At 54.6% G+C, this 26393-nt stretch overlaps 7 protein-coding genes across 7 annotated transcripts; 3 read left to right on the top strand and 4 right to left on the bottom strand.

The window, feature by feature from the left end:
• Positions 1–199: 199 nt before the first annotated feature.
• On the bottom strand, positions 200–2333 carry N0V96_006650 (uncharacterized protein; the record flags this gene model as incomplete). The annotated part of the gene is made up of 3 exons (XM_065757789.1): positions 200–1473; positions 1561–1778; positions 2107–2333. The coding sequence occupies 3 exons, from the start codon at positions 2331–2333 to the stop codon at positions 200–202; spliced, it is 1719 nt and encodes a 572-aa protein (XP_065613706.1).
• A 1659-nt stretch (positions 2334–3992) lies between these two features.
• On the bottom strand, positions 3993–4875 carry SPC25 (kinetochore-associated Ndc80 complex subunit spc25; the record flags this gene model as incomplete). The annotated part of the gene is made up of 2 exons (XM_053197735.1): positions 3993–4540; positions 4647–4875. The coding sequence occupies 2 exons, from the start codon at positions 4873–4875 to the stop codon at positions 3993–3995; spliced, it is 777 nt and encodes a 258-aa protein (XP_053044813.1).
• A 1091-nt stretch (positions 4876–5966) lies between these two features.
• Positions 5967–7403, bottom strand: N0V96_006648 (uncharacterized protein; the record flags this gene model as incomplete). The annotated part of the gene is made up of 2 exons (XM_065757788.1): positions 5967–7031; positions 7131–7403. 2 exons carry the CDS (start codon positions 7401–7403, stop codon positions 5967–5969), a joined length of 1338 nt encoding a protein of 445 aa, XP_065613705.1.
• A 1401-nt stretch (positions 7404–8804) lies between these two features.
• Positions 8805–14562, top strand: PHO91 (low-affinity phosphate transporter; the record flags this gene model as incomplete). Its single annotated transcript, XM_065757787.1, has 8 exons — positions 8805–9097; positions 9243–9702; positions 9867–10439; positions 11685–11890; positions 11964–13131; positions 13183–13527; positions 13587–14364; positions 14417–14562. The coding sequence occupies 8 exons, from the start codon at positions 8805–8807 to the stop codon at positions 14560–14562; spliced, it is 3969 nt and encodes a 1322-aa protein (XP_065613704.1).
• Positions 14563–15369: 807 nt separating this feature from the next.
• On the top strand, positions 15370–18737 carry VAM6 (Vacuolar morphogenesis protein 6; the record flags this gene model as incomplete). The annotated part of the gene is made up of 4 exons (XM_065757786.1): positions 15370–15451; positions 15513–17939; positions 17991–18099; positions 18152–18737. The coding sequence occupies 4 exons, from the start codon at positions 15370–15372 to the stop codon at positions 18735–18737; spliced, it is 3204 nt and encodes a 1067-aa protein (XP_065613703.1).
• Positions 18738–18974: 237 nt separating this feature from the next.
• Positions 18975–19316, bottom strand: N0V96_006645 (uncharacterized protein; the record flags this gene model as incomplete). The annotated part of the gene is made up of 1 exon (XM_053197731.1): positions 18975–19316. One exon carries the CDS (start codon positions 19314–19316, stop codon positions 18975–18977), a length of 342 nt encoding a protein of 113 aa, XP_053044809.1.
• Positions 19317–20698: 1382 nt separating this feature from the next.
• N0V96_006644 (uncharacterized protein) lies at positions 20699–23344 on the top strand (the record flags this gene model as incomplete). Its single annotated transcript, XM_053197730.1, has 1 exon — positions 20699–23344. One exon carries the CDS (start codon positions 20699–20701, stop codon positions 23342–23344), a length of 2646 nt encoding a protein of 881 aa, XP_053044808.1.
• Positions 23345–26393: the final 3049 nt, after the last annotated feature.

The raw sequence follows: 26393 nt of genomic DNA, 5'->3' as shown, positions 1-26393 counted from the left end.
TGTATACCTCACGTGAACGCCACAGGAAACCCATTTTCCCCCTTTCCCTGAAAACCCTTGCAGGACCCCTATATACCGAGTGAAAAGTGCGAAGCGAGTGAGGAAGATGATCCCAAGGCCGGGACGTAATATCTCGTCATCGCGTAGATTTGCACCAAAAGACCCAAAACGTAATCCGAGTCCCGTAAGCCGAACCAGCTCACTCCTTCAAATTATACGTCTCCCTCAGCTTAGGAAACGTCTGGTTAAAAGCCTGCCCGAGCGTCCAGTTTTCCAACCTCCGCAGGTGCCGCTCAAAGACGGGGTTGATAAGCACCTCGTCCGAATCCGGCACCTGCAGCAGCGTATCCGTCTCCTCGTACGGCCAGTTTAGACTCAGCGTCGTGGTGAACGGCACAAAGAAATTATCAAAGAGGTACTCGCGCGGGTTATAGTCGCGGCAGAGCTTGTCGCGCATGGCGGGGAACGGCACGTGGTCGATCCAGGCCGGGTGCTCGGTGAAGAGCTGGGAGGGCCGGGGCCGCGCCCACTCGGGCAGGCGGTCGTAGTTTTCTTGCGTGGGGGAGATTTGCCAGCGCATGATGAGGAACATGATATAGAGGACGGCGACGCGCTGCGGGAGGGCCGAGAGGTCGGGGAAGGTGGCGAGGATGTCGGTGAAGACTTTGGAGAGCGGGTGGGAGTATTTGCTGTTGGCCGGGTTAAGGAGGGAGAGCACGCTGGGGTAGCGCGGGCCGATGATTTCGTGGGTCGAGAGGCCGTCGGCGGCGCGTTGGCGGCGCTCGTGGAGGAAGTCTAGGAGGAGGCTGTCGAGGGGGCAGGTTGGACCGCAGTTTTTGACTTCGGCTGTGTGGTGGCCTAGGGCTCGGGATTCTGGGGGCGCGGAGGATGGCTGCTGCTGCTGCTGCTGCTGCTGTTGTTGTTGTTGTTGTTGCTGTCCTTGCGACTGCTGTTGAGGATAGTCTACTTGTGACCGCGGGGTGTGGACGGTCGGTCCGCTGAGGGAGGGGCTCCGGCTGTGTGTGACGGGGCCGACGCCGGTCCAGTCGTGTTTCATGGGGACGTGGTTGTAGCTCGGCGTGTCCTGGGCACCGTTGATGCCGCTCTGGATCTTGCCGACGCGGGCGTTCTGGTCAAGGAGGAGGAAGTCCAGGCCGAGCCTCTCCGGGCCGAGGTCGAGGCCATGGCGGAGCCCTTGCCGCTGCTGGTCGAGCATCTTGCTCGCGGCGTACATGTGGTTCGGGGGAGACAGGTCCGAGACGGCACCTCCACCTCCACTACCGCCGCCGCCGCCGCTGCCGTTGGGCGTCGTCTGCCAGCCGGCGGTCGGGTCGATGGAGGCGGGGGAGGCCGCACTGTTGGGCGTCGAGGCATTGTGCGCCGAGATGGGCCCGTTGTGTTGGTGGACGTGAGAGTAGCTGCCGCTGGGGGATGGGAAGACGGCAGGGTGCGGGTCTGCCGGCGGCGGTGGCGCTGATGTTGATATGGGTGTCAGTCAAAGATACGTCCCCCCCAAGCATAATGGATTTACTGAGATGTGAACACGAGGAAGGGACTTACGTTGGCTCGGTGGAGAAGCAGAGATGAGAGGCTGGATAGAGGCGATGAAGGCAGCCAGGCGGCGCTTCAGGTCCGCGTTCTCGGCTTCGACGGCCTCCTTGGCCCTCTGGACAGCCTGCAGCTCCTGGTAGGGCTGCTGGGAGGTCAACTCCTGGATACGGCGCTCCAGGGTCTCGATCTGGTTCTTTGTGCGCTCGCGGATGGCTCGCTGGGCTTCCCTGTCTGATCGGGGGCGATGGAAACTTCGGTTAGCGGGTGTGTCGTCATCCAGGTGGGAGGGGAGAGGAGGAGCCAGTCAATGTTGTGGAGAAAGATGTGTGTGTACGAGGGTGGTATGCAGTGAGTGAACAAGGGGGGCGGGAGTAACGACAGCGAGCGCTTGATTCGAAAGAATCCTGCAATGGGATAGAAGCTGAAAATCACAGAGAAAAAAAGCCATGGTGCAGCGAGGCATGGTGAGGTGAGTGAGTGAGTGAGTGAGCAAGGGCAGTTTGTGCTCACCATTGGCGCGCTTCTAGCCAGTTGCTCCGGCGTCAGGTTGGCGACGCCCTGGAGCCAGGACCGACACGGCGTTTCTTGTTGGAATCGCCGGGTGGTTGAGAAGCGGGCGACGTGCCGGCGCCGGCCGGAGTAACAGCTTCAGCATTCCCGGGGCCAGGAGGGCTTGGGTGGTCCGGAGCACTACGCTTATTATTATTGTAATTCAGGCCGGGGGTCACCGATGAAGCCACGGAGCCGGCGGGACTAGGGTGGTTGACGGCATCGGAGGCCATGGGAAGTCGGAAGGCCGGCGTGGGGGGGCGGAGGTGGGAGCGGAGGCGGGGCGGTATGGCAGGGGGAAGGGGAGGAGAGAGGAGGGGGGTTATTTGATGTTGGTGCAGCGTCACCTCCGGTGTCACCGGGTTTCCAACTCAGGTCGGACTCGGCTCGGTAAGAGAGCCGGTGCTGCCCGTGATTGAGCGGCAGCGACGGGCTAGAGGCATAGGCCTATCCGTACCGTACTACCGTCAAGTGCGTGGATCGGCACAGAGGAGTGGGATATGGACGGAGTACTGGAATCCGGGATTGGGAAGATGATGGTTGGGCCCCTTGCTGGTTTACTCTGCGGCCGGGCCCTTGCTTGCTTTCGGGGGCCTCTTTTTTTTTTTTTTTCTTTCTTTGGGAAGCCCGTTGGCCCAGTCCAGTCCAGTCCAGTCACGTCCTCCGATCCTCGTTCTGTTAGTACAAGGGGGTTGAGTGACAGGTGACAGGCTTCCTATGGTGACCAGCAGTGCAGCGGAGCTCTGGGCAGCAGGAGAATTTTTGGTAGTACGAGAGAAGGGGGAATGGTATGATTCTTTTTTCGGTCGGGGATCGGGTAACCGTACGGATAGGTTGTGCCTTGGAAAGGCTTGGAAAGGGGACGGGAACAGGCGAATGGGAGGGAGAGATAATGAATCATTCAGATCTTGCTGGACGGGTTCGGAGGGTCGAGATGCCGAGTCATGAGTGGCTCAGTAGACTGTGAAGAATGAGGCTAAGCCTCGGGCATTTCTGCTGCAGACAAGGATGTGTATGTTGTGTGTGTGTCTTCACAGTTTCCGGCGGGATGCAGTTTTGTTTGTTGAAGGATTCCTAACGTTTTAGTTTTGTTCGTTTTTGTTCTGTTTGGAAACCCGAACAGCGAGAGGCTGCAAGTTTGCAGTTTGTGCTCGTGATACCGTGCTTCGTACACGTGTAGCTGAAGGAAACATGAGACCAAGAAGAGGAGGAGAAGAAACTCAAATTGGGTGGTTTAGTTGGAACAAAGTTTACAGTTTGCTGGTAGAGAGGCTGACCTGCTACTCTGGACTGTTGTCTTGAAGCGGTGAAATTCTCCGTTACCGTGCTCTGAATTGCGAAGTGCACAAACTTGGGTGCGGATAACTTGGACAAAGTTGCACAAGTCATCCCTGCATAGTACAGATGCTCAAGTTATTCGGCCAACGAGCAATATTACCTGCCAGATTTGTGCATCAAGTCCAGCACATGAGGGGATTCTTATGCACAGACCCGTCTGATATATGCAACTTGTGACGGCCCTCAAGTTCGCACTGCTTCGACGGTCTGGACTCGGAATTCTGGACTCCCAGAGGCTGAAGTTCTACTGTGATGCATGCGCCACCACAAAACTCACACTCCTCGAGCGCTTTCTTCTGATTTCACATGTTGGATGGTCATCGACAAAGAGAACCCCTTAGTCGAGAACGACAAGTGCATTCTAGACTCGCAAAACAAATCACATGTACTGCTGCTTCGAGACTGCTCCATACTTGCGATAGGCCTGAAGGTAGGCGTAATAGGTAAACCTGCGCCAAAGTGGGTATCCATTGAAAGAAAGCAAAGAAAGAAAAAAACGAAAGAAACTGTCATCGTGATCGTTAACCTCGTCAGTAAACAGAGCTTTTTCTCCTTCAAGCCTTCATCGCCTCCACGAACAACTCCCGCATCCCCTTGAGCAACACCGCCAGCTCCCTCGTCTCATTAAGCTGATCCAGCACCCTCTCCACCCTCTCCCGCTCCAGCTTGGGCCGGCAGTGCCTGACGTCGTAGTCCCGGCTCGCCGTGTTGAGCTCGAACCACGCCTCCCGCTCCCAGTCCTGGTCGTCGACATACGTGTACACAAACTTGAGCCGGTCGTCCTTGCCCGCGCCCTCGATCCGCAAACCCAAGTTCTGCTGCCAAAACTCGAGCTCAGGCACGTTGAAGCGCGACTGCGCCTCGAGCTGCTTCGCGTGCGCCCGCTGCGCTGCCAGCCGGGCGTCAATCTCCTTTTGGGTCTCTTCGATTTGCTTCTTGAGCGCGTCCCGCGTCGCCAGGTGCTTGTCGCGCTCTTCCGAGAGCTGCGCGATCGATGCTTGCATCTCGTGCGTCTCGGCCTTTTCTTTGGCTACGGTTTGTTGGTGGGTGCTCGTCTTGAGTTGCAGGATCTCAATGTCCTTCTTCTTCATGCGCTGGTCCTCTGCGGATCAAAGGGTATATTAGCATTTGTTTTTCTTGCCCGACTTGCCGCCTTGTAATGTCTTGAGTTCGATTTCGAGCTGCTCCTTCCCCTCCCCCCGACGTACCTTGTAGTTCTGCCACGTTCATGCGAAATTCGTTTCGCTCCTCCAAAACACGCTTGCGACCCTGTTCGATAAAGGCGTCAAATTTTGAGGTGAACTTGGTCATGCGATCGCGAAGCTCTTCGAAGCCAAAGTTGGCGTTTGGCAGCGTCTCGGCGACCGACGGGGTCGCCATCAGCGACTGGCGGTTGATGCTGGCGGATAGCGACGATTCTCGAAATGCGGAAGACATGATGGGTGATTTTGTCTCGGGGTTTGCGATTCTGCTATTCGGCTTTTCGTTGAGAAGTTGCAGCTGTGAACAATCGAGTACTTTGAATATCGCGATTGCATGTGACGTGCGACAGGACAGCAGGCGATGGTGGGATAAATTGGTTGTGGTCGTAATCTTCAGGTGTTTATGCAGCGCGTTGCTATGTCAACAATCTCGTCGCAGAAAAGAAGGCTGATGACTAAGGTGAGGTGCTGACTCAGCCTTGTCTGCGCCAGCAGCTGCCAACTCACATCGATTTACAGAGCACCATTCAACAATGGCTGTCATTCATGATGACTACATTGGCTCGTTCCTATGCAAATTCTCCAAAGTATCGCATTGCAGTCGCCTCTGTTCTGAGGTACTCTTTCCTGTGGATTGTCGTCTTTCATTACTTTACCATCACACAGGTTAGTACTGATGGCGCAAAGCTGGAGAAAGAAAATAGTGTCCAATGGATCAGGTGTCGCGATGAGTAGTTTGGCCGGTCGGTCCTCAGCCCTTCATTGGGGAGATGCTGTCACTCATCGGCTAAGACGAGAGCATGAAGTATGGGCTGACACAAAGGACCGTACAGCCTCCGTCAACCAAGGGTGCTTTCAAGACTGAGAGGCCATATCTATATAGGGAAGATGGAAATGGAAATCCTTTGAATTAAGAGTTCCTGCAACACTGACTAGCGGTACCAGTGTATCGATATGTACTGCTACGCGACCCCCCGCTTCGTACCGGTAAACACACCGGTCGATCTCAGAATCCACATGGAAGAAGGCATGCACTCTCCCGGGATGTGCCGATGGCCAGACTTATTGATTCAGACACACTGCTTCCAAGATGCCCGAAGATCCTGTCTCACTTTTGGTTGTTCACATTCTACTTTTCGAAATATCGCATATCGAGTGGCCCTGGGTAGGCACTCTTGAAGCTCCAAGGTTTCAAGGCACTTTTGTTATCTCAGGTCTCTATAGCGTATTTCAAATATGTACATGAAGTATAGAGCATCTACGTGCCAGAGAAACCTGGGTCTTGTAGAACCCCCTCCTCGACCCGGTCGCATCGACTGCATGGATTCACTGCGTCATCTGGGCGCAAAGTTTTCTCACGTTCTTCCCTTTGAAGAACAGGACAACTCCCAGCAAGCAGAATGCCGCACTCACCGCCGCATAGATCCCAAACGTCTTGACCGGCCCAATGTTGGCAATGTACGTCGTCGTGTGCTTGCTGAGCCCAAAGCCCACCAGACCGCGCGTCACCGGCAGCGCGACGAGAATGGCGCCCGCGAAGCTCGGGTGGCCATCGATGAGATACGCCGTCCCGACCGTGCTGACGCCCATCAACACGATGAGATAGCCGTCGACGACGGAGACGATGGCCATCCAGTGATACCGCTCCGGGTTCTTGAGCACGTACCCATACAGGACCGTCAGGATCAGAGCCGTCACCATGGGCAGGATCCACGCGATGAGTCGCTTCTCCGGCTCGTGCACGCCGTGGTTGCGATGCGCGGAGGAGCGGATGACGTAGTCACTCAGCCAGCCGATGAGGGGCACACAGAGCAGCGCGATGAGAACTTGGCCTAACTGGATGAGGGACACCGACGTGTTGGCCCAGTTGTAAGGGGGTTTTACGAGGACTTCTGCGTACGTCATTTGTATCGAGACGTCGATGCCTTGGAAAAGCCCGTTGTTGATGGCGACCCAGAGGACATGGGGGAAGAGAAAGACCTGGCCGATCTGTTTCAGGCAGAGCCAGCACCGGGACCAGGTTGGCTTGTACACGAAGATGCGCAGGTTCGAGGTGAAGGTGCGTTCCTTGAAGTGTTCTAGGTCGGCGGCGGGCCTCTCGTCTACTGTTGCGTACTTTGGTCCGGGGGACCGGCTTCTGGTGATGGTATTGGGACCGGTGTTTTGTACTGCTGGTAAGAGGTTGCTCCTGTCGGTCGGGTGGCTTCCCATGAACGCCTCGATGGGCCGGTCATATGCGGTTTCGGGGACGAAGAAGAAGGTGAGAATCATGGCCAGGCCAGAGAGGCCTGCGAAGAGCCAATACCAGGATCTCCAGCCTAGAGCATCGGCCATGTATGAGGATGCAATCACGAGGCTGGAGTTGAGAAGGACTTCGGCGGAGGCATAGATCTGAAATACACGTGCCCGTTGATGGAGAAAGTAGATATCCTGAAGCAAGCCAGAGTCAGAACATCTCACACCAGGTTTTACTGCCTAAAGAACTCGTACCTGCAGAATAAGCAGAGCCAAGGCCTGACACTGGGCTGCAGCAAATGCTGCGACCATACGCCCGCCTAGATGCCAGTAATAGTTGCGATTCGTTGCGCAGAGGACGGCGGCGAGGAAGAGCAGCACGTTGGATACCAGGATGACGGGACGACGGCCTATAGCTACGGCGATTGGCATCGACACGAGATTCCCGAGGCCAAGGAAAAGGTTCGGAAATGTGAAGAGATTTGAAATTTGATCCGGTGTGATTCCATCACGTTGGTAATCGGGCATGATGAAGACGATGAGTGCGGATAGTGCGGTGATGAGGCACAGACCGGATATTGCGTCTGCACGCGCCTCGTGTAAGTCAAGTCATTTCCCTCACATTCACGATACCTAGTCGAAGTTCAGGATGACCTACACAAGACAATGATGCCTATGATGAGTTGTTTGTGCCATTTTGGTAGATTGAGAGGATCTGAATTTGTGGTGAGTTGACTGATTGACACCAATGTCAGAGAAGCAGATCATCACCATACCTCTGGGGTCCGCGCTCGGTGTGGGAATGAGAACCACTTGGCCTCCTACTGTGAGAGTAGCTGTCCCGTCAAAGAATCTAGGCCGCATCTCGTCCAGGTTTGGCGTACTCGTGACGTTTTTGTCACCTTCGTTGCTCTTTTCAGAATTCTTTCCACGTCCACATCCCCAACAGGCGGCTTGGCCGAGTCTGACACTTTCTCTAGGGCGTCCATCTTTGGCAAGAGTCCGAGGGGAGAGCCCGGGCCAGCGCTATACCTGAAGTGGATCACTTCTATTTCCGCTTTAGGAAGGAGGCCGATATCCACCCGGAACCTATTCTGAGGTTGTCGCAACGTCGTACGAAGAGAGTGTCGAGCTGGTTTGGTGGCGAGTACGCATAAGCCAGCGTCTTTCCTCCTGTGGTGGAAGATCGTGTCATCTTTATTGTCTCATTTACTGAACCTCAACTACAACTGCCGCCGCACCGTTCCTATCCCCCGCATCAGGGTTGCTCTCGTCGTCTGATAGAAAGCCGCCGTTTCTGAGGGGTCAGTTTGACGTTCCCTTCATGAGTGAGAGATCCAGGTCGAGTAAAAAGTCTGTACTGCGTAGTCAGCCAAAGTATGAATGGGCGCCATACAACCCTTACAGTTGAGGCGGCGGAACATCGCTTACCTCGACGGTTACACGATGGCCAGGACATGGTCTCCAGATCTGTATTCGACATGTGAAGCGCAAGACGCAATGTTTGGTCGGCTTATGCAATGCTACGCTGCTATAATGAAACCACTTTGCAAGCTAGAATTTAAAGTTCGTACGCAACATTGAGGGGCCAATCTGATACGCCTCTCAACGCCAAGGGCCCTCCATGAAGCCGAACAGTCCGGACTTCGTTCAGACTCTCAGCGAGATGGGATTTTCCCTACTTACCATCCCCCTTTTCGATGTTTCTGTATTCGGCATAGAGAAGACAAAGCAGCGAACAGCGGTGACAACGTATCGTGTTTCTTCTTCCTGAGTCTGCTGCATACAAGATTTTGGCCGAACCCAGTTTGCATACTTTCCTGACCAAACCATCACCGATTGTCAAAAGGCAAAGATCAGCAAGCTCTCGCGACATTGACGGGGCTCTACGTCACGTCCGAACGCCCTACCCAACAACACAAAAGAAGCATGCCATCAAACCAGCTCGGCGCCGTACAAGGCCCGCAACCTGCCGAAAAACAAGCGGTCGAGAGTTCAGAATGGCGGTCTTCGGACGACAAAACCCCAGAGGAAGTCACCTGCTTCTTAGCGGAAGAGCAGGGCGACGAGGACGAGGATGCGGATGCGAAAGCAACTGCCGATCAACGCCTCGCGCCAAAGACGTCCCAACTGGAAAAGCGTGAACCCTTCGACCCGGTCTTGTGGTCGTCTAGGAAGAAGTGGACGCACGTCTTGGTGGTAGCGTTCATCACCTGCGTCACGTAAGTGGCTAACCTACCCTGCCCACATGGTTGACATGCAGTGGCGCTTTTTCTGGGAAGAAGCTTTTCGCGCCGCTGCTACCGCGAAGAAAACTAAGAACCAAAAAACGCTAACGACAACGGCGCTTTTTTTTTTCTTTTCCAGACCCTTGGCTTCTGCAGTGTATACCCCCGCGTTGGACCAGGTGATTGGCGACTTCAAGATCGAGGACAACCCCACGCTAGCGGACCTGACGGTCTCGGCCTACGTCCTCGGCTTCTCCGCCGGACCGCTGCTCCTCGCACCGCTGAGCGAGACGTTTGGGAAGAAGCCCGTGTACCAGATTTGCAATGTGGTCCTGCTCGCGTGCAACTTGGCCTGCATGGTAGCGCCATCGGCCGAGTGGCTCATCGTCTTCCGGTTTCTGGCCGGGTGCGCCGGCGCGAGCCCCATTACCCAGGGCACCGGGACGGCGACGGACGTCATGACCAAGGAGAAGCGTGCGCGCGCCATGTCGGTCATGGCGTTTGGGAGTGTCTGCAGTCCTGCGGTTGGGTCGGCCCTCGGGGGCGCGATTGCCCAGGCTTGGGGATGGAGAGGTTGCTTCGGGTTTCTTGCTTTGATGGTGAGATACCTTCTTTTCTACTGCCGTCTTCGTGAGCATCGTTTCGTGGAAGGAAAAAAAAAAAAAAAGGCGTCCTGGGAGGCTTTTGATAAGGGCCCAGGGCTGCGTTTTGAGTTTCCAACAACGTGTGTGAACCCTGGGTGGCATGCTGACAAGTGAGACAGGGCTTGATCAGCACTCTTCTGACTTATCAGTTCATGTGCGAGACATATCTCCCGGTCCTTCGGCGAAAGTACGCTTTGTTGGGAGGTGCCGATGACCTCGAGATGGAACTGAGCGATGAGAAAACCGTTGCCCCGAAGCAGTCTCTCAGGAAGCTGCTCTGCAAGGCCGCGCTCCGCCCATTCTCCCTCATCTTGGAGCCGAGCATCCTGCCGGCTATCCTGGTAACATCGTTCTTCTATGGCCTTCAGGTGTGGTTGTACATCGACGTTCCGATGACATACAAAGCAGTGTACTCCTTTAACACCGCAGAAGCAGGCCTGGCATTCGCGGGCATGGGGGTTGGCATGTTCACCGGCCTTCTCATCTTTGGGTTCCTCACCGACGTCGTCGTGAGGAGGCTAGCACGCGACGGAGAAAGGCTGCCTGAGCACCGGCTCCCACTTCTCAACCTGGCAGCCATCCTTGTTGTGGTCGGTCTGATCATCTACAACATGGCTGCGAGGCCCGGGGTATCCTACCTGGTGCCCCTGCTTGGAAACTACCTTATTGGCAGCGGATTGTTTGCCATCACTGTGAGTTTACCATCTTTCAGTCCCAGTACTCCGTAGAGAGTCAGATATGTGACCGGAGACCGAGCACCGGGGGCACGGAAACCGAGGCCACGGCGAGGAGACCCAACGACAACTGACTTGAGCCTCGTTGTAGATGACTTCGGCTGTGTACATCATCGACCTGTCACCGCAGCACGCCGTTGCGTCGAGCGCGTCACTTGCACTTTTACGATACCCCTCTGGAGCGTTGTTTCCCCTTTTAGAGCATGCATTTGAGTCTCTCACCAGCAACAGTAGCGCCAAGTGGCTCATCACGGCGGCGGCTGTCTCCACCATCCCACTTGTGATTTGGCTCCAGTACAACTGCGAGCGATTCCGGGCGAGACTCCGGGACTTATTTTGAGAAGCGGTGTACTATTGCTACTTGTTGAAGCTGTACCATTTAACAAATGATACCCTTGCGCGAAGCTTTTTGTGTTTAGAAGTCAGCTTTGTTGGAAAGGATATTCTTATAAACGATAGACATCGGTTTGGACTTGGTTAGACTTTACATCTAGAAACATGTTTTTTTGGGCACTAGAGATAGAAGAAAGGTAGATAAGGAAGCAGATGTTTAGAAAGGAACAAATGGTATTCCACTTTCGCGGACTACATGTCAAGGCGGAGGGATGTTTAGAATCAGGTAAGGTAGTGGAAAGGTTACTCAGTAAAGGTTAGGTGGGAGAACGGTTATGGCCCTATCTCCAGTATCTCCATAGAAGCATATGCGAGTCACGTCACTGCCTTACATAAGCCATGGCGCAAACCTGGAGCCATCTGTCTGCTCCATCCGAGCGGCGAGGAACCAATGGCATCGACACTATTCGTTTGGGAGACGGCAGCCCGTGGAACTGGATTACGCTAATCCCAAATGAAACCAATTATATCGTCACGCGGCTCGCACATCAAGCTGGGAAATAGGTCGACCAACGCTTTCCCCACGTGTTGCAGCCACCAGGAAATCGCGGGATGCTATTCAAGTAGCTTAAACACCATTTCGACCCTTTGAACCAGCTTCGCGATACCGATACTAATCGCCCGATAAGAAGTCGCACGCGACCCTCTGCCACCATACCGCCCCCAGCAGATCTCCGTAATCCCTCCTCTACCCACCAAGCAGGCACTGCAAGCCCACAAGTCCTAATTGACCTCGATAAACCTTCTACAGGCCTTCGGGAACGGGGAGGGAGCTCCACCAACAGTAGCAGTAACTCCACCGTTGCTCAGGCTGAGAGCTACGAGCTTGCCGACTACAAAAACATCTCCGCTCAGAAGGCCGCAAAGGACCTCGAAGCCCGACGAGAAGAGAAAAAACTTTGGAAGAGAAGGTGGCTCGACGAGCAGGACGATATGAAATTCTCACACAGCATCCAGTTCAATGCTGTTCCGGACTGGAGCAGTCATTACATTGCCTACAGCAACCTCAAGAAGCTGTGAGTACCCAATACCTCCTCTGGCCGAGCCATGTCCTTGAGGCCTAGGTAACTAACTAATTCTGCATTGCAGTATCTACCAACTCGAGAAGACAGTCCACCAAACCTCCTCAGGCGACGCCGAATCAAGGCCTCTTATTCGAAACGAAGAACCCGAAGATGTGTTTAGCCGTGCGCTTGGTGTAGAATTGGAGAAGATTTGCTCCTTCTACGTATCCAAGGAGGGCGAGCTCCTCGACGAAGTCAATCAACTCTTGGGAGATGTTGGCAACCACTCTTCAGAGGATGACGAAAACGATGGCGAACCCAGGCGATCATTCGGCAGCGCCTCCCGGCCGGGACTATCGGTCAACGGCAGGAGAACTTCCGTTTCGATCGACGGCAACATGGAGGATAGTGACGATGACGAGGAAGACGACGAAACCACCGGCTTGACGAAGAGTCGTTCAAGCCTTGGGGGCGGCAGACGCAAGACTGCCCCGAATCTGGGCCACTCGGTCACTGATATGACCGCTTCAACCGAGCTGACGCTGGGAAGATCGCTGCGGCGGTACAGCACAGCAAACGACGAGATGCCGGATCAGACCTTCCTCTACTCCTCAGGCATCATGCTCAAGAAGCGCATCATCAGCCTCTACGTCTCGCTCTGCGAGCTCAAGTCGTACGTTCAACTGAACCGGACGGGTTTCAGAAAAGTCCTGAAGAAATTCGACAAGATTCTCGACAAGGAGCTGCGGGTCAAGTACATGACTGCCAACATCGACTCTGCATACCCATTCAAGCCGGAAAACATCAAGACTATCGAGGAGAACATCTCCAAGATGGAGAAGGCGTATGCCGAGATTGTGACCCAGGGCGACGAGGGACTTGCCAAGCGAGACCTGCGATCTCACCTCCGCGAACACGTTGTTTGGGAACGTAACACTGTCTGGCGAGACATGATTGGTATGGAGCGTCGCGCAGAGGCTGCGAGCTTGGGCAGAGGGCTTCTGGGAAGGGATGGAGCGACGGGATCTAGGCGACTGCAGGGCGATGATGAGCTTGCGCCAATCACCAAGGAGGTCGTCACTCCTGTGGGCCGTTTTGTTGTGCCGACGTGGGTTGCCAACACGCCTCTGCTCACTCTCCTGATCGCTGTCGGCGTTTTCCTCCTTCTCCTTTTCCTCCCCATCATGGAAAAGCCCGAGCAACAGAACTGTTTGGCGTTGCTTGTGTTTGTCAGCATCCTTTGGGCTACGGAGGTGAGTTCTCACTGGATGGAATTCAAGTGATCGATGCTAACCTCAAGACAGGCCATTCCATTGTTCGTTACGTCGCTTATGATACCCTTCCTCTGCGTCGTTTTGACTGTCGTTCGCTCTGAAGAGAAGCCCTACCGGAGGCTTGATGCCAAGGCCACCACAGCCTACATCTTCTCGGCCATGTGGACACCCGTCATCATGCTTCTGCTCGGTGGATTCACCCTGGCTGCGGCTCTCTCCAAGTGCAAGATTGACAAGCGGCTCGCGACTTTTGTCCTGAGCAAGGCCGGAACCACCCCGCGCACTGTGCTCATTGCCAACATGCTCGTGGCGGCATTTGCCAGCATGTTGATCAGCAACGTCGCTGCGCCAGTTCTTTGCTTCTCCATCATAGAGGTTAGTTTCCCCTCATTCTCTAGAGCCCTGTTGGGAATCATCACTGACTTGTGCTGCAGCCCATGTTGCGGACCCTACCTTCAGAGTCAAACATGTCCAAGGCTGTCATCATGGGAATCGCACTCGCCTCCAACATCGGCGGTATGCTATCCCCTATTGCCTCGCCCCAGAACGTCGTCGCTATTGGTATCATGAAGCCCGCGCCTACCTGGATTCAGTGGTTCTTCATCGTCATCCCTGTCGGCATCGTCTCGTTGCTCCTCATCTGGATCTTGCTGTTGATCACGTTCCAACCGAGCAAGGGAACTACCATTGCTCCGATCCGTCCTGTGAAGGAAAAGTTCACAGGCATCCAATGGTTCGTCTCCATCGTCACGCTCATCACCATCGGCCTCTGGTGCGGTAGCCACCAGATGGAGTCCATCTTTGGTGACATGGGTGTCATTGCCATCATCCCCATCGTCCTCTTCTTTGGCATTGGTATCTTGACCAAGGAGGACTTCAACAACTTCCCGTGGACTATTATCATCCTGGCTGCCGGAGGCTTGTCTCTGGGTAAAGCCGTCAAGTCATCTGGTCTTCTGCACACGGTTGCTGGCGTTGTTACCAAGGAGGTTGAGGGTATGAGTCTCTACGTCGTCCTCGTTGTCTTCTCAGCCCTTATCCTCGTCATCGCCACTTTCATCAGCCACACGGTCGCAGCTTTGATTATCCTGCCGTTGGTGTTTGATGTTGGCTCCAACATGGACGAACCCCACCCGAACCTGTTGGTCATGGGTGGCGTTTTGATGTGCAGTGCCGCTATGGGCTTGCCGACAAGTGGTTTCCCCAACATGAGTAAGTTTTTTCAGCGTTCCCAACATCGGCAGATTACTGACCAACGATGCAGCTGCCATTATGAAGGAAGACCCGACAGGGCAGAGATACCTTCAAGTGAAACATTTCATCAGCCGAGGTGTGCCCAGCAGTGTTCTGACACTGGTTGTTGTCGTGTCTTTGGGATATGGCCTGATGAGGGTCGCTGGGCTAGACTAAGGTCTTGTCTTGACGTGATCGCTACGTACATGCATTTGGTCTTTGGTTTTTGCATCGTATGCCTGAAAGGAGAAAAAATGCTGGGCTGCGATTCCTTCGATTTTTTTTTGGAAAAGGGCGTAAATCCAAAGGGTCTCCAAAGGGAAGCCTGCGGTTGGAACATAGACACCGGTTCACACATTACACTTGGCTTTTCCCTGGTTTCTGGTTGATAGCCTTTATTGTTCTCTGTTTGTATGTAAGGTAGACTGGAGTAAGCGATAGAATGGTAATGCGAAGCGTTTACTCAGGCAAGGATCCGGATAATTTTTCAATTTTCTGCTGAATATCCTAGCTTCAGCTGATACCTATTGGCATTCAAGAGGAAAGGCGTGATGTTCTGACGTAGAGAAGATGAAATGATGTTGAAAGTAAGCTTCTATGCATGTGACGCCAATATGCTCTACGAACCCCGGCAAGCTCGCCAGCCAATCACGTTCTGTAAACAGCACAGGTTGAAGGAGGTGGAGACAGGTTGCTCCAGGTGGAAGGGTGGCAGTGGCGCTAGTCCGGATTGGGCAGAGAAAGAGGTCATCGGCTCCCTTGTGGAGACTTCGCCCTGACGTACCGCCAGACGGCGCACTTTCGCCCAGCCATACCCGAACCGATACCTGGAGCTCAACAATCTCTCTCTCACACACACGCGCGCCGTCATGATCGCATCTTGACGCTTTACTGTGACAAACTCGGCGCTCCTTCTACTAAACACCCTTCTGATGAGGGTATAGTAAACCCACAACATATCCGCTCGGTGAGCTGGCAGTCGCCATGCTTTCGGCATTTACAGCTCGGCCGATCATAGAGCTAAAGCAACGGGATAAGTCCAAGATTGAGACAATCCTCGCGCATGGTGCGCTCTTCCCGAATCACATAATCTCACCAGAGCAGCCCCATCTAACGAATTGACGTAGGCGATCGTGTTTTCGTAGGCCTCAACAGCGGAGCTCTTCGCATTTACCGTCTCAACGAGCTACCGCCCCCATCGCCAACCCAGGCCAATGGCTCCTCTCAACCTACTACGGCGAGTGCGCAAGATGCAACCGAAACCAACCCGACGACCGAACAGCCGAAGAAACCTACGGACCTGCTGCGCGAGATAGAAAAGTTCTCCAACAGGGCGATTGAGCAGCTCGCCGTCATCAAAGAGGCGAACACTCTTGTATCGTTGTCGAACTACTACGTATCCCTCCACGACCTCGGAACGTATGAACCCCTAGAGACCCTCTCACGAACGAAGAACGCCACCTGCTTTGCCGTCACATCAAACATCGTGAAGGATGCAGCAACCGGAATACCAGAGATTATAAGTCGCTTGGCGGTGGCTGTCCGCCGTCGACTATTGCTATGGAGCTGGCACGAAAGCGAGTTGAGCGCCGATGTTGGGGAAGTCACATTACCGGAATCGATACGAACCGTCACATGGGCCAGCGCGACAAAGATCGTATGCGGAATGAACGCGGGATACGTTTTGGTCGACGTAGTCACCCATGAGGTCGAGGATATCAACAGCCCAGGCTCCGCGGCATCAGGCGGGCAGGCTAGTCGTTTCGGAGCGGTGAGCAGTGCTGGAATGGGCTACATGGGACTCGGAGGATACATGCCTAAGCCTCTCGCTGCGAAGCTGGCCGAGGGCGAGCTTCTGTTGGCCAAAGACATCAACTCCATGTTCATTACGGACGAAGGAAAGCCGGTTGAAAAACGACAAATTCCGTGGCAAGCGGCTCCTGAGCAGATCGGCTACTCGTACCCATACATCCTGGCTTTGCAAGCTCCGTCAAAAGGCTCGCTTGAAGTCAGGAATCCAGAGACGTTGCACCTATTGCAGACCATACCCCTCCCAGGCGCGGCGCAACTTCACTTTCCGCCACCTAATGTTAGTCTCGCTCACGCGGGCAAGGGGTTTCACATTTCCAGCGACCGATGTGTTTGGAAAATGGGGGCTACCGACTACGATTCGCAAATCGACGAGTTGGTAGAAAAGGGCAAATACGACGAGGCCGTCAGCATCCTTGACATGCTTGAGGACGCCCTCCTCCGGAACAAGAAGGAGACTCTCCGAGAGGTCAAGATGCTCAAGGCTGAAATGTTGTTTAAGCAAAAGAAGTTTTACGACTCCATGGATCTTTTCAATGAGGACGATGTTCACGCACCACCTGAGCGAGTTCTCAAGCTTTTCCCGCCATCCATCGCCGGGGAGATGTCTGGGTGGGCGCACGGAGCGCAACCGGATGAATCTGGCAGCGATGAGAAGGAGAGTGAGGAGGAACCGCAGCAGAAAACAAATGGGGATAAGCCCAAGGAAGATGCAGCGGAAACACCCGCATCCCCGGCAAAAGGAGGCGTTGGCTTTGCGAAGTTATTCATGGGTTCGCGCAAGGCGGTGCAACCTGATGCTGCCTCGATCATATCCAAGAAAGATACAATAGACGTCGAAGAGACTGGAAGCATCAGAAGCAAACCCACCGAAAACCAGCCGCTTGAAGGCGAGGAGCTCTTGGCTGCTGTCACATCTCTAGCTGGTTATCTTGTCGGGACAAGAACGCGTTTACAAAGGGTCATCGACCCGAGCACTGGCAAGCTGAAGCGGACAGACACCAATGGCTCGAACGAAGAGACGATGAAGAGTTTCATGTCCGGCTCGCACGACGATGAATCAGGGAGCCAACTCGAGGGAGAGATCCGGAGGACGTCGCGAATTGTTGACACCGCTTTGTTCCGGACTTACATGATGACCAGACCTGCTCTAGCTGGGCCCCTTTTCCGCCTCCCGAACTTTTGCGATCCAGACGTCGTCAACGAAGCACTGCTTTCACACAGCCGATATAACGAGTTGGTCGACTTCTTCAGCGGCAAGAAGCTTCACTCGCAGGCGCTTGAACTTTTGAAGCGCTTTGGAACTGCCGAGACACCGGATGAGGCTGCCCCGGGCTTGCATGGGCCTCAAAGGACAGTCATCTATCTTCAGACACTGCCGCCGTCTGAGATTGATCTCATCCTGCAATACTCGGAATGGACTCTCAAAGCGGATCCAAAGCTGGCCATGGAAGTGTTTATCGCAGACTCTGAAAACGCCGAGACGTTACCTCGTGGCCGGATCGCTCGCTTCCTGGGCGGGATCGATCCAGGATTAGAGGTGCAGTATCTGGAGCACATCATCTCCGAGCTTGACGAGTCGACTCCGGATTTCCACAATCGTCTGGTAGAGCTCTTTATCAAGCACTTGAAGGAAAAGAAACGTGACGATGAATGGGATGCAGAGATGGATCGTTTCGTGCAGTTCCTCAAGACCAGCAGCCAGTACAGTCTTAGCAAGGCATTCAGCCTCATCCCACGTGACGGTAAGTTGATGCCCTCGATGGCTTGTACCCGTAACAACTAACACGGTGAAGATCCTGCTTTCTACGAAGCTCAAGCCATAGTGTTGAGCAACATGGGCTCGCATAAGCAGGCACTGGAAATCTATGTCTTCAAGATGAAGAATTACGCGAAAGCCGAAGAGTGAGTACCGAATCGCGGGTGGCATGTGACCGTGGCTAACCACTTCTTTTAGGTATTGTAATATCGTACATAAGTCCAGAGACTCCAGGCCTTCGTCTCCAGACCAGTCACGACGCCCATCATCGGCAGACGATCCCGAGGATTCGGTTCCATCCATTTACCACACCCTTCTTTCGCTATATTTGACTCCGCCACCACCGCATAAACCAGCACATGACCCGGCCCTCGAGCTGTTGTCGAGGCACGGATCGCGTCTACCGGCAGCATCGACTCTCTCTCTGATTCCCGACGACCTTCCTGTTCGCGATCTCGAGTCCTACTTCCGTGGCAGAATTCGGTCTGCTAACAGCGTCGTAAACGAGTCGCGCATCGTAGCTCGGCTGCGAGACACGGAGCTGGTATCGACGCAAGCGCTCCTGCTCCTCGGCGACGGCATACCTGGCGGACAAGGTGGGCGCAACAGAAGGGTTACAATCACTGAAGAGCGGTTATGTGGCGCGTGCCACAAGAGACTAGGGCGAAGCGTGGTGTCGGTTCTTCCAGACAACAACGTGGTCCATTATGCGTGTTTCAACAAGGCAACGTCGCAGCGACCGCAAAGCTCTCGGGCAGGAAACTGGGCTCGAAGGTTTTCGTGATCGAGGACGGGCAAGAGACGGGCGGGCGGGCGGACTGACGGTAGTCTGAGGCGTGTTGGTGTCGTTGCTTGTGTTTTTGTTCTTGGTACATATTGGTACTCGCATAGCCTTGGGTTCTTGAGAGCGGCAGCATGATACAGCAATACCCCGTATATAGGTGGCACAGAATGTACGATTGGCGCCGTGAAAGGAATTCTTTTTTTTTTTTATACCTTCCCCCCCAGGTGAAGTGTCGCTTCAGTCGTCTGAGGGAGGTGCCTCCTCGCCGTAATTCTCCTCCTCGAGGGCCTCGTCAACAGCAGACTTGGTTGCGGTGGTGGTGCTGCTGCCACCGTTCTTTGCGGCCTCCTTGGCCTTGTCCTCTTCCATGCGGGCGGTGAGTTCCTTATTGATGTGCTCCTGGGCGGCGTTGATGGACTTGCGCAGGGCGTTGAGGTAGGCGGACTTGTCGCCGGGCGCGGAGGATGGCGGGGCGGGGAGGGATTCGGAGAAGGTGAAGGGTTCGTTTGCGGGGGATTGGTAGGTTGCTGAGAACTGGAGGGCCGGAGCGGCGGCGGCGGTTGTGTTTGTGTCTGCCATTGTTTATTAGGTCAGGATGCCGTGGTTTCGTAGGTTGGATAAGCAAGGCAATTAGGCTAGGTAGGCTGTGGTTGCGATGTGTTGATTTAGACGATGCAAAAAAAGTGAATAAAAAACGGCTATGACGAAAATTGAGCGGTGCGGCTCGTTGGGGGTTGGCTTGGAAGTAACAATTGCCCCTCTTCGAGTCCCTCCATCCATTCCAGCTGGCCCCAATCCAATGTTCCGTTGGAGATGGAACCTGGAACAACTGCGGGGTTGATTACACTAGGTCAGCCCGCATACCGCCCCCCCCTCTCAAGCCCATGGGCGATGGATGCGCCGCCCAGGTCGTGGCCAGGGTCGCAACCCGCGGCGCGTCAGTGGTGGGAACAAGGGGGATGGATCATGGCAGGACTATTAGGTGGGGGCAGAAGAAAAGGACTCAGGGCAGTAATTAATTACGCTGGAACCTGACGGCTGGCTCGCCGCACAATTGCGCTAGACTATCGAGTGGTTGGTATTGTTCCTTGGTTTTGGGGGACAGGGCATGGAGGACAATCTGAAGGCGGGCAGGGTACCTTAGGTGAAGTGAGGTAGCATGGTCATCTGTTACATGGGAAATCTGACGGGAGCTGACCCGGATTTGGTCCGCGGGGGTTAGGTTGTTGGATGCACTGTAATTGGGGGGGGATTTGCTCACCGCAAGCGAAGACGGCCGCCCGTTGCTCGCTTCCTCAGCAACGAGAGTCGATAGTGCAGGGTTGAATACCTTACCTTACCTTAGGTACCTTAGTTACCTACCTAGATGCGACCGCTGACCGAGGGCAAGCGATACGTTGATACGGATAGACAACCAGGTATAATTACGTTCAGGGCACCGGCAAGGTAAGATGCAATGGGGCCCATTCCGTGTACGGAGTACCTGACAGACACTGCCAAGGTAGATTGCCTACTGGATCGCAGCAATACCTTACGGAGTATCCGTACAGAGGGCATTGATGCTGATCTTTGTGTCCCTTGTCTACCTCACACTTCGGCTCTGTGAGAGTGAGGCGCAATCCACTCCTCGCGCTTTCTCATAACCACCCTATTTCCTCCCTCACCTCGTATTCCCCCGGCCTTCTTACATCACCACAACCCTTTCTGTCAGCTTTCCAGGTTTCTCGATCCTCTACCACCACCACCACCACCACCACCACCACAACTTCTCACCCTTTCAAGGTGCTCTTGATCGCCCGACCGGACGAACAACCTTTCCATACTGCCCTTGCCCTCGCCAAACCAACCATTTCACTTGTACCAACCGATCCAAACAGAACAAACCTTCAAGACTCCTCCACCCGATCCTCGAATCGTCCGAAATCCCCAAGATGTAACAGAACCCTAACACATCCACGACAATGCAACCAGCACGACCCCCGCCGCCCCGAGCGCCGGGCAGCTTCAGCCCTCTGCCGGGCTCGACAGCTTCCACCGCACCGCACCCGCAACGTCCACGACCGCCCGCCCGCGCCGAGTCGTCATCGAGCGAAGAGAACCTCGCCATTCACTTCGTCAAGCCCCGATCTCACGCTCCGAGCGCGCCCGCCGCCCCTTCTACCAGTACCCCGATCTATGCTCAGTTTACCGCCCAGGCCAACTCGAGCACCGCCAGCCTGCAAAACTTCTCACGCCCGACTGCTCACCGATCGGGAACCACGCCCGGAGGTCCTGTAGGCCCTGCGTCGGGAGGAGGAAGCGAACTGAGCGGGAGTGTGAGCGCTGCCGCTGCTGCCCGTACCGCGAGCCCTCTGACCAAGGGTCACTCGAGGAAGCACAGCCAGACGCCCGGCCTGTTCGACTCAACGCTGCCCTCGACGAGCCTCTCGAACCTGTCTCAAGTGGGCATGTCACACCCATCTGCCAACTCATCTTCAACACATCAGCACCAGCACCAACACCAGCAACAGCACCCGAGCCCTGCTCTCTCCGCGAGCCACATCGCGGCGCAGGCAGCCTTTCAACACCAAAACACTCAGCAACACCAGCAGCTACAGCACGCTCGACAGCGATCGCAGACCGTCCCGAACCCGGCTAACGGAGACGCCGAGAGCGCAAGGAGGGGGAGCAGCGGAAGGGGCCCACTCAGCCCGCCTATGCTAAGCCTGACCGAGGCAAGCGGTCCACGAGAGAGCGGCTTTGGAACTCAGGGATACCACAACGGCCTACTTGGAAGCCATTCTGTCGCCGCGACCACGGCAGCGAACGCAGCAAACGCAGCAGCGAACGCAGCGTTCCCGCGATCGGGGCAGACATCGCCTGGCTTGCCCCAGTCGCAGCATCAGCATCAGCAGCAACAACAGCAACAGCAACAGCAACACAGTCCTATCAATCCTCCTCCGCAACTTATTCCAGATCCGAAGCCGGTAAAGCCAGAAAAGTCAAAGGTCAAGCTCTTCTCCCGTCCGGTCAAGATCGGCACCAAGGGCGACCCTAAAGACAAACCGCTCCCTAGCCCGAGCAAGATCGGCAGCGCGCTCGCATCATTACAACGAGGGAATTTCAGCACCAGTAGTCTCATCGATACCAGCGGTCAATCTATATACAATCTCAACAACGCATCGTCCGCAACCATTAGAGCAGTGCCCGAAACGCCCACCATGGAGAAGGAGGGCAAGGAAAAGGAAAAGAAGCATCACTTTTTGTCGCGGCAAAAGCACAAGCTCAAGGATGACTACCATCTCCCGCTATCTTCCGCATCGAGCAATTCGAAACCAACAGACCCCAGCGCCCCCTCGAGTCTGTACAGTTTCAACTTACCCCCTAGTCCGGCCCCGACTGCAACGTCGTTTGGCAAGGGACGAAGGGACAAAAAGACTGAAAAAGAGAGCAGCAACCTCGGCGTCGAGTCCAGTTCTCTCCCGTCGGAATGGCCAGGTCCAAGCAGCCTGCCGACATTGACGCATCAGTCGTCGTATCTCTCTGAACCCATCGACGCAGGCAAATACGGCCTCAACAGTATGGCGCTCGACGATGCCTGGCCGTATCTGAAAGCCAAGATGCTCGTCATTTTTGAAGGTGAAGATTTGCGACAGCCGGTGGAGGACTTCAATAGGCTGGTGACGTTGCACATTCAATACTGCATCCAACGCATGTCGCCCAACATCATTCTCGAGGATTTGCGCGAGCTCTTATCGACCGGCTTTGCCTCCCTCGACCACACTCTCCGGCGCACGCAGGAGGATAAAGTCATTCCGGCTCTCGTCGAGATGTGGCTCATTACCTACACTTCCATTCTCCCTTATATGCAGGCCGTCTTCCTACCCTTGGACCTGGAGTTCTCTGGCTGTGGCGTTCTCATGAACCCAGACCAAGCCCGTCAATTCTGGGGCGGCGTCAAGTCACAGTCCTCCGATAGCGGTCCGTACGTTAGTCCCGCATCCGCAGTGCTAGATGTGCGCCGCATCGTACTTACGGCCTACCGTGACATCGTCATCCTACCCCGCTACGACTCCCTCAAGGCCATCTTCTCTCGGCTTTCTCTCGAGTTCCTCCCATCCTCGTTCGCCTCTTTAGCCCTCGCATCTCCGCTGCCGGATCCGGCCCTGTCGTCGAGCCCCGCGGATGCAATCAGCATGATGCGACCCGGCACAGCCATGAGCCTCGATCCGTCCGTGGCGAGCTATAACTCGAACGCGACGACGCTCCTAGGCGACGGAAGCGCGGGAGGCGGCGGACGCAGTCGTGCCATCAGCAATGTCAGCTACGCCAGCGGAGGGAGCGACGGCCAGATGCGCCCGTTCACGCGCGAGCAGAACGTCGAGGACTCCAAGCAGGTTACCGAGATGGTGGGACGCATGTTGCAGTGCATGAGCATACTGGCCAGCATCGGGGGCGTCACGGGCGACGGCAGCGACGAGGGGAACAGGCGGATGGAAGAGCTGTGCCGGCTGCTCAAGCTGAATTGGCTTGGTAGAGGCCGGACGGGCAGGAACAGGAGAGGTATCGTGGGCGGAAGACGGAGGGAGATACCGGAGTCTATCAGGGAAGGGTTGCGCGTCGTCTAAGGTGGGCGGTTTGTTTAGGGGGTGTGCTGTGATGGCTTTGGCTTTGGTGCTTTTTTACCCGACCGTTTACCTGCTGTGGAAAGGGGAGGCGTTTACTCTTGGGATCAATTTGGGGTGTAGGTGGGATTTTAGAACGTTTTTTTTTGGGCGACGTGAATAACGCGGTGTATGGCTACGGCCTCCGTGATGGCGTTTGTTTCAGTGGGATTGGGCTGCATTTGGGGATGGTACTCCTGTGGAAAGGGGACGGGGCTGGATGGCTGTCTTCTTGTTGTTCGAGATATAGCAGAGAGAAGCAAAAAAGTTACAATGGAAGAAAGACGATGATATATATATGTGTGGTACCTTGGATCAGTACATTTGGTGATATCGTGCGCGTCAGACTTGGAGGTGTGATACATAGGTCACAGGTAATAGTGATCAGCCGGTAAGGAATCATACATGACCGGTCCTGCGATTTGCCTGCCATCAGGTATTGGAACCGTATTCTTGGGATTGAAATCGGTATATGGCGTCGACTGCGAGCTCGGGGCCGTCGCGTAACCGCATTGTAATGATATCTTGTGAATGTATTGTGTTATTTTCCCTTGATAGCCAAGATCCACAGAGAATTGAGAGTCTCCCGCATACATCATGTTCACGGGTCACGGCGAGGAAAGCAGAAATGGGATGGCTTGCAAGGATAAAAGTTTCATTTTATTTGAATAGCTATGTCGCGCCGCGTCCAGAAGAGCACGCAAGCTAAGCACAACAGCGTACCAAAGGAAGTGTCCTATTCTTGAAACTCCTGTTAGCTTGCGTTCGAGCAAAGGTGAAGTTTGTTGGGAAGGAAAAAACGGTTGTTTTTGTGACAAGAAATCAGACATCCAAGGAAGTGTTAGCCCTCATACGTCGCTTAAGAAACGCTTTTGCAAGCGTTCCCGCCTAAGGCTCAGGCCGCGACTCGAGTGAAAACTGCGAACAAGTGGAAATTTCATCATGATGTGGGAGTTGTTGTTGCGTTGATGTGTGGAGGGATAGAGGAAGTACTAACCTTGTGACTCGAGGTTGATGAATGAGATGCTTGAAAGGTTAGTAGTGAGAGAGAGAGAATGGAGAAAGTATGGCAGCGTTGCGCCCGTGTCCCTGAATTCACATTTTTGTCAGCGAGGTTTCCTCATGGCAGGCAAAGAGATGCCCAAGTGCTGATGAAGGGTGAAGATGATCGTGTCAGACAGAATATACTGGCAAGTAACAGGTTCCTTTCGAGGGGAACCCGAACAGACTAGGTTTCTTCATGGTCGATTCGGTTGGGAAAAGAAGACAATGTTTCTTGAATGTCATCATTCGGAGAGATTGTGGGAGAAAGCCGTGTTGAAGAAGATAAAATGTGATGCTTACCTGTACGCGGGTCGTCGCAGCGACAGCCAGGTAGCGCGCGCGCGCAAACAATCGACAGCAAAGCTTGAAATGAAGCTTGCGATCTCTAAATGCAGCGTGAGTGCGGTCCTGGCTGTCGATGCGAGAGGGTGGCGTGAGAAGAAGTTGGTTGCCCAGAGGTGACGAGAAGTACGGTTTGACGTGCAGGAGAAGAGATTTTATAGATGAGGCTCACGAAGGAAAGAGTGGGGACACAGCCTCAAAGATTTTTTTTTTTTCCTTTCCTTTCCCCTGGCGGGCGGCCACCCGACCCTTTGGACGAATGGATCCACTTTGCTTTCACGTGACTGGAGCTTGGATCTCTGGTCGGGTCCGAGAAAGTTTTGGTGGGTATTAGAGGAAAGCTAGAGTCGCAATGCACCACGTGACCTTGGAGCTCGGAGATACTCGCCGTAGTGCCCGATCCCCGCCAAAGAAGGATTTAGATTGAGCTCATTGGACCCTTTCCCAAGGTTCATGTCACCAGATGAGGAAGGGGGGGGAAGTCGCGAGTGAGATGACCTCTTACACCTCTCTTTTCCCCGTGCTCCAGTACGTGTGTGATGGGGTCGAGCAAGTAAAAGTGACCGGGTGGTTCGGGGGACACGTGGTGGCCATTGGCGAACGCAAAACCCAGGCGGAGGATGGGCAGGTCTACGCGATTCTAGCGCTGTCATTTTCGCACATTTGTCATTTTGCTGCCGTGGAGGCCATTGCAGCGGAAATTCGGGGTGTGGTCCAGCGAGGGCAAAATTGAAAGGACGATGGTGAGAAGATGGCAGCAAAAGAGACTTGGAGGCAACCTAGGTACCCAGCCCGAACTCTCCTGCGTGCGCTGAGCAGTAAGGTGAGGTGAGGTGAGGTGGGCTTTTGCTGTGCTGGTCATTTCTGCTACACTGCTTGACCCCTGGGTGGATATTGCTGAAGAAGCTTGCCTTGTTGCATAAAAGTGCTGATCGCAGCCCTCCCACTCTTCTTCATAAGTACATATCCCGCGTTTTTCTGGAGCTTCCCGCCACCCTATTCCGGCATATCCATGTTTCCAAATGTCTCATTGCTACATAGCGTATCCTACAAAACGATCAGACCCACTCTCCCGAAGCCGACGGGAGCAGAGGGCAGCGGCAGCCTGACATTCTGGCATGGTCGCCCGCCCACCTCACGCTTCTCTGTCCCTGCTCTGTTCCCGTTCCCCAGGGCCCTCTCTCTCTCTCTCTCTTTCTCGCTCGACCTCGACCTTATCCCGCCATTTTATGCCTTATGCCTTGTACCTTGCCTCGTCTTAGCTCCGTACCTCACCTTCTCTCTCACTGCTTTCATTGCTTGTCTCTTGATCGGCCTCTGGGTTTAGATTTGGCAGCAACTTGAAGCCTCGCAGTTCAACCTTTCTGCGGAATACGCATACAACCTCCCATCTCTACAACACCACTTGGAGCGCCTCCTACTCCTCCTCAAACACCCCTGACTGAAGCCTCTTATTTTATAATTTGTTCCAGTCTACCGGGGCTCCGGAAACTCATCTCGTTCCGTAGTACTGCTTAATTGCAAAACGGTATTCCTCCATTACCACCCCAAACAGCCAACCTCCAAAGCAAATCACTTGGGTTTCCGCTGCCCGCGTGCAAAAGAGCCAGAGCTCAGCAGACCCAGC

Source organism: Colletotrichum fioriniae (genome assembly GCF_027942845.1).
Source record: "Colletotrichum fioriniae strain IMI 355084 chromosome Unknown scaffold_7, whole genome shotgun sequence".
NCBI classification, from domain to species: Eukaryota; Fungi; Ascomycota; class Sordariomycetes; order Glomerellales; family Glomerellaceae; genus Colletotrichum; species Colletotrichum fioriniae.
This window is presented reverse-complemented; position numbering and strand designations above follow the sequence as displayed.